At 50.0% G+C, this 9,073-nt stretch overlaps 5 protein-coding genes across 5 annotated transcripts; 3 read left to right on the forward strand and 2 right to left on the reverse strand.

Moving 5' to 3' along the window:
- Positions 1–1,096: 1,096 nt before the first annotated feature.
- Positions 1,097–4,062, forward strand: BDV37DRAFT_183054 (uncharacterized protein). The gene has a single exon (XM_032079514.1). The coding sequence runs from the start codon at positions 1,323–1,325 to the stop codon at positions 3,951–3,953; it is 2,631 nt and encodes an 876-aa protein (XP_031938636.1). The 5' UTR covers positions 1,097–1,322; the 3' UTR covers positions 3,954–4,062.
- Positions 4,006–4,897, reverse strand: BDV37DRAFT_255221 (uncharacterized protein). Its single transcript, XM_032082705.1, has one exon. The coding sequence runs from the start codon at positions 4,391–4,393 to the stop codon at positions 4,172–4,174; it is 222 nt and encodes a 73-aa protein (XP_031938637.1). The 5' UTR covers positions 4,394–4,897; the 3' UTR covers positions 4,006–4,171.
- BDV37DRAFT_183056 (uncharacterized protein) lies at positions 4,524–4,897 on the forward strand. The gene has a single exon (XM_032079515.1). It carries the CDS (start codon positions 4,654–4,656, stop codon positions 4,852–4,854), a length of 201 nt encoding a protein of 66 aa, XP_031938638.1. The 5' UTR covers positions 4,524–4,653; the 3' UTR covers positions 4,855–4,897.
- Positions 4,898–5,256: 359 nt separating this feature from the next.
- BDV37DRAFT_255222 (uncharacterized protein) lies at positions 5,257–5,855 on the forward strand. The gene has a single exon (XM_032082706.1). The coding sequence runs from the start codon at positions 5,579–5,581 to the stop codon at positions 5,747–5,749; it is 171 nt and encodes a 56-aa protein (XP_031938639.1). The 5' UTR covers positions 5,257–5,578; the 3' UTR covers positions 5,750–5,855.
- A 16-nt stretch (positions 5,856–5,871) lies between these two features.
- On the reverse strand, positions 5,872–6,997 carry BDV37DRAFT_183093 (uncharacterized protein). Its single transcript, XM_032079516.1, has 2 exons — positions 6,736–6,997; positions 5,872–6,680 (listed from the first exon to the last, which is right to left on the reverse strand). The coding sequence occupies exons 1-2, from the start codon at positions 6,824–6,826 to the stop codon at positions 6,142–6,144; spliced, it is 630 nt and encodes a 209-aa protein (XP_031938640.1). The 5' UTR covers positions 6,827–6,997; the 3' UTR covers positions 5,872–6,141.
- Between the last annotated feature and the right edge of the window lie 2,076 nt (positions 6,998–9,073).

A 9,073-nucleotide genomic window follows, 5' to 3' on the forward strand; every position in this document is an offset into this window, starting at 1 on the left:
TATAACCTAAACTCAACTGGCTTAGATATATAGGAAAGAAAAGGGTCTTATACATCGTGAAGATTCAAGAACGTAAAATAATAAAGTAAGACCAGGCCTTTTAAAAGGAATTTTAGTATTATAGAGTAATATTATAAAGAACTATTAATTTCCTTTATATAGTAAAACAGTCTCCATCAAAAGGTAACATATTTTGAGATTGGGCTGGCGGTTTCTCAAGCCTGTCGGCCGAGTTAGGGTTTCGGCTCCTCACGGGCACGGATAAGATAGACAAACAGACAAACGGATAATCTGTCGCTCCGCTATATAGTACTCCGTCGTATGGATTACCATCTGGCAGACACACTCGAGTTGCCCCACTTGGTCACCACGTCAAAAGTCTGACAAGCGATCATCATCGACCGACGGAGGCTTCAACGGGCACATCTCGTGTGCTTGCCCGTTGAACTCCTGCATACCTGACCGCTATTCGTCATAGTAGATCTTTAGATCTACTTCAATCTCAAATAGAGACGCTACTAAAGAATTAGCTGGGTGGGCGCATGTCTCACTTTACACAGTAGTACTACTATCTTCGATCCACTGGCTGCTGCAGGCCAGATCGCCATCCTTCCATAAATTTTTATCGATAAGATAATCGGATGACCTTTCAAAAACGTCTCGTGCCCAAAAGACTTACGCAACCCATTTCTCTTGGAATTGGTTGTCCATATGGGATCTAGAACGGTGAATGGACAGGTTTGTTGTTGGCTTATTATATTGAAATGGAGCGATAAATGGGCCACGGCGCAGTTGCCAGTGCAACGACCCGTGTTTACGTGCGCTTTTACTACCCCTCAGCGAATCACTTCAACAACGTCGCACCAGTAGCCTTGGAGGACGATCTGAACGTGACGTCGCAGTCAATATAATGACTCTTGTGGAGGGGTTTTACTTGGTACTATGTACTCCGTAGATTCGGCCCCGATCGGGTGGCTGGGGATGTCGCTGTTTACCATGCTATCCGCACGGATCCCACCCATCTTCAGTGCTTTCTTTGACTTCACGTCGGAATTCTTCCTCTTGAGTATAGAATTTGTCCTCTTCACAGACTTCATCCTGGATTATAGAGTCTTACCTTGCCCTCCATGTCGGCTCACTAAACTTCCAAACGCACCGGCTGCGAGTCAATCTAGTCTTCCTGGACGCACTATGGTTGGTCTCAGAGTGCACTTGCAGAAGAAGAAGAAGCAAGCCAAATTATGCAAGAGAAGACTCCTCAGCAAAAGTCAGCGGTCTTACTGCTCTACAATATCTAATACATCTTACTGTTACTCTCCAAAATGAATGCTTTTATCACGCTTCTAGTGGTCCTGTTCCTGGGCTGCCGAGTGTCTGCAATTCCATACACCCCGTCCCATCTTCTGTACTCAGCGCAGTACAACGGATCCATTGCATACCTATTACGGCCCAGCGATAGCAATACAACTGAATTCCTCTCATTGAACATCTCCAAAGACATTGACAGCGCCAACCCCCAATATACGAGCTTACTGGACGATGCTCCATTTCAGCTTTACAAGCAAAACCTCGCTCTCATTCCGGCTATCGACCAACACGGCATCTTAAAAGTCTATGCGGGAGATTGTCATAATACTTCAGGGTATGGCGCGTTATGGCAGTTCACCCCGGATGCAGCGAGTTCCACCGGCAATGGGACATGGGAGAGAATCGAGGTAAATGGGACCGGCCAGTCAAACGTCAGCCCTCATGGACCAAATTATCTCGCTGCCGGTTTTACATACGCCTCCACCAATACAACTAACAGTTCTTTCTATGTCTTCGGTGGAATGTGCCCACTTGCAGGCGCCTCCGAGGCCACCTGGATTACTGCTGCCAACTACTCACAGTCCATGATAGCCCTGGAACCCCCCAAAACCGATAGTCTGACTTCCTACCGGATCTCAGCGACCGGTGATCGCGCGCCTCCGATTCCTGAAGCTGGGTTTACGATTACCCCGTTACAGGCAACATATAGGTCTACGTCGAGTGGCACATTGCTACAACAACAAGATTTTCTGATGATCGGAGGCCAGACTCAAAACGCATTCATCAATATGTCACAGGTCGCTGTCTTTTCACTTCCACAGAGCAGCTGGAGCTTTGTCACGATTGATTCTACACTGAGCCTGAGCCGAACGGAGCTTGCCATTAGGGATCCCTCGGTAGTGGAACCAAGGTCCGGCCATACAGCTGTTCTTTCACCAGATGGAAGCAAGGTGGTTGTCTTTGGAGGCTGGGTTGGTAGCACCAGCGTTCCTGCCAATCCACAGTTAGCTATCCTCGAACTGGCAGCTGACTCTATAGGCTCCGCCGAGTGGGCCTGGAAAATACCGCCGACCGGAGACGCTGGGATAGCGGAGGGAACTGGGATCTATGGACACGGCGCAACCATGCTTCCGGGTGGAGTGATGATGATCACAGGTGGTTACCACATATCACATTCAAGTAAACGTTCTATAACTGGCACGGAGGTTAACTCGAAAACCTTGATGTACAACGTTACTTCGGGTGAATGGGTTTCCTCCTACTCAAATCCAGGGCCTTCACCAGATGGTGGGTCCGGATCGTCTGTATCCCGCAGAGCTGGGCTTGGTATCGGACTCGGCTTAGGTATTCCCTTTGTCGCTGGGGCGGCTGCTGTCTTTCTCTGGTTCTACTTCCGGCGACGGCGAGTACGTCGAACTCGAAACCAGATGCTCCGTGAACTATCCTTGGGCACAGAACGGTCTGTTTTCTGGAGTCCAGAAGAGTCCCATCTGACTTGCGGTACTCATAGGCCTTCCGAGATTATGGCTGAAAGAACAGGCCTTCTAAGAGAAACATCTTGTTCCATTGAAAACAAGCGGTTGCCTTTAAATGCAAGAATGTACCAGCCTCCGTCGCAATGTAACAATGAGTATATGCGAAGTGACGGGACCGGCGATATGCATCCGATTGATGAAGAGGACGAGGCACATGGTGCGGCAGGTGGAGATAGCACTATTTGCAGGGCTGCTCATCACAGCAGCACCGTGTTATTGCCCAAGACGGCTCATACAGAGCCTTCCCCTGAGGGAGTCAAGGCATTTGCAACGAGTATCGGTCGAGCTAACGAGAGACAATCTTCGGAGCACGACGACAGAACATCTTCAAACCTTTCGGGCTCGTCGAGGTCGGCCGCTCAGCAGTCTCACGGTATTATGGACAACCATCCGAGCCAGCCAAGTAGTGGGCGTGAATCCCCAGAAAAATCGAGTTCTGCATCCAATCGGAGTCGTGACACTTGGAGCCGACCCAACAGTACTGTGATTTCCCATGAACGCCGGTCTTCTGATTCATTTTCAACTGCCCATACGACGATTTCACAACGACAAGCAGAAGGCGAACATCTACTACGAAACGACCCTGAACCCTCCTCCCCAATTGACCTCATACCAAGACCCCTCTCTATCTCAAAACCGAGGGCTGAGTGGATCGGCAACGTCCGGCGAGTGCTCTCTATGACTCGAAAGCGGCCCCAGTCATCTGAAGACGGCAGTGTTGCGTCTGCGGCTTCTGGTATCGACAGGAGAAGTGCCGTGCTTGGACCAGCAGGGTCTTTGCTCGACTATAAAACCGAGTCCAAGCTGCCTCGGCGATCCGTCAGTGCCTCGGCAGAACTATTCCGACGCAAACAAGGTGCTAAAGACTGGGGAGCAGGCAATATTGTTTCACGTGAGTTGACGGGGAGGATGACACGCGATGACTTCGGGTTGGATGGTGTGTTAGATCTCGATGATGATGACTGGGATGTGGAGGGCGCAGCAGAGAACCGACGCGTCCAGGTCACCTTTACTGTGCCGAAGGAGAAGCTGCGAGTTGTCAATGCTACGGCCAATGATATGGATAACATCAGCGAGGCATCCATCAGTCGAAGCGACAGCCGGACATGACCTTGACGTTAGTCTGATATGACACCCATACACCAGGAACGTGTCCATCGCCGACTATGCCAATGGTAGAAGACCGCTGTGTTTGAAGGTTGGGTTGGTTGGAGTACCAGCGTTCCTGCCAATCCACAGTTAGCTATCCTCTAACTCGCAGCAGACTCTATAGGGTCCGCCGAGGCAGGTGCTGTCATTATATGAAAGGAAACAGAAGGAGCGATGTGCTATAGGGTAGTTGCCAGTACGTGCGCTTTTACTACACCTCCGCGGATAGCTTCACCAACGTCGTCCCAGTAGCCCCAAGAGTAGGGTGTATCTGGACTTGACGTCGAGGTTGATATAATGGCTTTGGTAATCTGGCCGAGAGTCGGCGCCGGTTGGTTGGGGGTTAGGCAGTAAGGCATTGAGGATATTGTCATTAATGATGCTATAATGACTGCGACCATGATGCTATCATGACCGACACCAGTCACCTTGGGTTTTTTCACTCCCTTCTGAACTCTTCCCTGTACCAAGAACACTTCATTGTCTACAAGCACACTTCATCATCTACAAGCACGCTTCATCGTCTACAAGCACACTTCATTGTCTACAAACATACTTTATCGTCTATAAACATCCCCTGTCTTCAGATTTCTGTTAGGCTTTAAACCCAGCATCAACAACTAAGACTTCTAAAACTCAAACCTTTTTCCTCTTATAAACAATGTTCTTCACAAGAATCACCACCTGGCTGCACTCCAAGATGGAGGAGCGGAAGACGAAAAAAGCCAGAAACGAATGGCTCCGAGAAGCGTCTCTGCTCACTAAGCGACGAACTTTTTGGCATCCTTTGGATGCTAGTCAAAGCAGTTGTGTGGATTCACCCACACGTGAAGATTGGCCCACACGGGCAAAAAGATGGTAAGATAAATTCTAAGATCATACTATAAAAGAACAGATATTCTAACAGCAATCTTAGCGTGGTCAACAATGGCCACGTCCTCCTATGTGAGTGCCGGCGGCCCGGCGCTCATGACGCTGAAACAAAGCGTCATGAGCACCGGGCCGCTGGCATGCCCATCATTTACGAGTGATGGGGTATGGGCTGGGACTAGGGGCTGTGGGCATGTTACAGCCCTGACCACACTCCGCTGTCATTAGGCGTGGCTGTCATTAGGCCCAGTGATCGGGTTGGTAGCATGCTCACAGTGGGACGCAGCTGGTTCTTTTTGGGGCTTTGGGGGAAGGAGGATGAGTTGGGTTGGGTTGGGACTGGCTGGGTGTCTGTCGGTCCCGATCACATATTACGCTGTCATTAGGCGTGGCCGTCATTAGGCCCAGTGATCGGGGCCAGCAGCAGTCGCCCAGGTACTGGAGCCGGTTCGTTTCGAGGGTTTATTGAGGGATGGATTGGATTGGGGCTGGGCGACTGACTGTGTGCATGCCACCGGTCCTGATTTCACTACCGCCGTCATTAGGCGTTGCTGTCATCAGGCACTGTGATAGGGCCGGTGACATGGCTACAGTCGTCTAGCTCCAGGGGATCGAGTTGGTTCTTTTGAGGGTTTTCTTTTGGGAGGGTTTGACGACTTTTTCGACTTTTTCGACTTTTCTTTGGAGCTTGTTTGAAGTTTTTGGGCTTTGTTTGGATGATTTTGGATTGCCTTTTTGGAAGCTTTTGGAGGTTTTATTGGAGTTTCTGGACTTGTTTGGACTTTTTGAAGTTTTTGAGCTGTTTTGGAGGATTTTGGGTTGTCTTTTTGGGGGTTCTTTGGAGATTTCTTTTTGGAGTTTTGGGACTTGCTTGGACTTTTTTTTAGACTGTCTTAGACTTGTTAGACTTAGACTCGTTAGACTCGTTAGACTTGTTAGACTTATGGGCTTAGATGGCCATAGAACTATTACTATGTATGTAGTACGAATGCGAACTCAAGTGGCCAAGATGGCAATTCATTCCTGATAGACAACTTTCTCCTTTCTAGCCAGTGATAGAGATCACCTTTCCCTCCCGTTCAACCTCCTGCGTATAGTTCTACGCCACATCCGCCCAGTTGCTGTATTGTGCAAAAGCCTCGTGGACCCTATGCGGGCCCCACCGACACCCTTCTGTACCAGGATCAAGATGATTAGTAGATGGCAGACATCAAGTCTGTTCCCATTGGCCAGTGATTCAGAGCTGGCTTGGCTAGGCAAAGCATTCTGAATGGGCCCATTACTGTTCAGAGTAAGCGAACATCGCAGCTGAGGTCAGTGCGCTTTTCCTGTCGCTATCCGAAAAGGGTTCTGGGCGACTTGCTGAGTCTGATCCCCTTCCTTCCCCCCCCCTAAAGAGTATAGTAAGTAAGACCTTGCATTTCGTCATCTCTTCTTGATCCGGGGTCGCAAAACATGTAGAACTCGCTTGGGACTGCCGCCAGGGTACGACTCCACAATCGGAGATGGGGTTGCACATGGTTTCCCTGGTGAGTCCCCTAAGCCTTACCTCTTGTTGTATGGGGTGGACACCTATACTAGCCGGCTTTAATTGTCGCAGAGTGACGCTGCGATAGGTGTCAATTAACACCCGACCCATGCGACGGGAGAGAATTTCAAGCGCAAACGAGGACACAGCGCTTCTGGTTGAAAACGGAAGGGTATATTGGCTATGCGAAGGTGGCTGGACGGGGGCTAGTGGATCGCAACAGTCAGTTGAAGTCAAGATGGATAGGTACCCTGGCTCTGTTACCAAGGGGATGCGAAAGCGACGGGTGTCTACCTATCGGCGTTGGGAGCCATTAACAAATACGGGGGATATATTAGGGCATACTAGTACTAAAGGCGTTGGAGGGGGGGGGATCCGTGGTCGCTGAGAAAGTAGCGTATCCATCAGACTTTGACATCGGTGGAGGACTGTGCATGTTATGTCATCTTGATCATCTTCTCAAGAACGCATGGACCAAAATGAAAGCCACAATCGTCCGGCTGTCGGCTCAGGGTTGCGCCTCGGTGGGCCTATCAGATCCCCTGGAGAGCAGGGCGAGGGAACAGATACGGGGGAGGGGCGAGACTCGTATCCAGTGTGTCTGTGATTGGGCTTACTGGACGGAACTGGAGCGCAACCGGTTCGATAGAATGCAGGGGTAAACATTGATATGACTCGCCAAGGTGTGGAGCATTGATTGAGAAGCGCTGATATAATTGACATTAACATTTGATGGGAGACAATTGTGCAACCTTCCGGGCAGACCACCACCTCGACCTATGAGGAGAGGAACGCTTGGGTGCGCAACGGCCAAGGATCGAATGAGAAGGAAGGGGATGGGGACAATGACGATGACGGGATCGGACAAATTGCCGTGTATTGAGATTTCACGAGGTCTCATTCATTTGCGTTTCTTTGGTGCAAAGCAGACTGACGCTATAAAGCTTGGTCGGAGGGCGCACCGCCAATCATATCCCTCTCTCTTTCACTCGGTTGCGATGCAAGTGGCTCAATCCGGTAGTGATACTGTAAGGCCTATTGCAATCCATGTCAGCCCAGCCGGACTCAGTCTCCGTTTCCAACTGTCAAAGGTTGAAGGTGGATGAAACCCGCAACCTGGACAATTCGTGGGCCGCGCAAGTTGCCCTGTGCGCGCCCACTCACCCACGCTTTCCAATCATGACATCTGGCGATCGGATAGCTTGGGCTCGAGGCACGGATTGTCCCGCTGCCGGCGTAAGTTCTACGAGCTATACTTAACTTCCTCCCTAGTTCGTTAGGGTACCTAGGGTCAGCTAAAAGGCGGAGTAAGGAAAACTGTCCTGACACGGGTTCCGGGTAAACGGGACATCTCCCTTAACTTGATGCGACCGACTCCTCTGCAGAGAAAATTGAAGGTCTTTCTAACCGGCCCAACAGTATAGTCCGGTATGATACGATACAGGACTGATCAAATCCAAGGACAATCACATTGTTCGTCCGTTTGAGGCCTGAGAGAAGTTGAACGCCATCGTCAACCGGGCCTCTATGACGTCAGGATAGGGATGACGGGCGAGGAGTAACGCAACCCTGGAACCTCGCCATTACAATTATGAATCTTGACGTGCATAAGAGACCTTTGGGAGCCAGAGGTGTCCTTCCATGTCAGGAAGGTCTCCCCATGCCCATTAAACATCTTTCCGTCGCGGATCCATGTTCTTCTCATACTCTCTTTTCACTCCCGCCCGGCTGGCTTTCCCTTCCCATTAGACTGAGTTAGGGTTTCACGAATGGAAAAGAGGAAATAGGATTAATCAACTTCTCCAACGATCTTTCATGGACTGAACAACCACACCCCTCCTCTCAACTGCCGAGGAGAGAAATGAATAAGGCCCCTCCTTGTGAGCATCGGTCGTGGCTGGAGAGGGAGAGGGGCAAGTTCGCTCTAATTTAGTTGCGCCGCGTGGGATCAGACTGCGACACTGGACATCATGCAGATCATGGATAGCTAGCTTCTTGTCATTTCATTGTAAGTTTCGAGCAATTTCCAATGGTCTGGAGAAGGAGGAAACTTAGTCGGACCAAACTCAACTAAACCTACTCAACTCTAGTCCGACATTACCATATTCGGTTTGTGGTAGATGCACTAAATTCCCCGCGCCGCAGGTATGGAAGTAGCCTGGGACCTTGGAAACGCGGTGCAGCCACAGCACCATATACGATGTGCGGACCCAGGGTTGACGGATACGTTGTCTGAAGGTAGGTAGTATCGACTCTGATATCGGCGAAGTGTCGAAAAACCTCTCTCTTGTCATGGCGTACGTTTCATGCTCGTGTGGTAATTAACCTATTCAGGTATTGTCGAGAGAATTAAATAAACACAGACCTCTCGGTCCAAGCTCACCGCGCGAAGCTAAAGTGGTCGCCGCTCCTCCATTGGTCAGCCTTTAGCCGGCAAGCTAAATTATTTTACAGGTCTTGGATGATGTATGAATATTCGAGTCGATCTACATCAACTACTCTGTCGATACCGTTGGATCCTTCTGGGTAGTTGATGGAATGGCTTTCATGCGACATTGGAAGATGCTAGAAAAGACCTCGACAGTATAGACGTTGGCTAGAATGGCCCAGACTGATGGGGCGGGACACTTAAGCGGGAAAAAAGAGTTGATCATAGCCATGGGGACCCACGGAACACCCAAGA

The sequence above is a fragment of the Aspergillus pseudonomiae genome, assembly GCF_009193645.1.
Source record: "Aspergillus pseudonomiae strain CBS 119388 unplaced genomic scaffold BDV37scaffold_65, whole genome shotgun sequence".
NCBI classification, from domain to species: domain Eukaryota; kingdom Fungi; phylum Ascomycota; class Eurotiomycetes; order Eurotiales; family Aspergillaceae; genus Aspergillus; species Aspergillus pseudonomiae.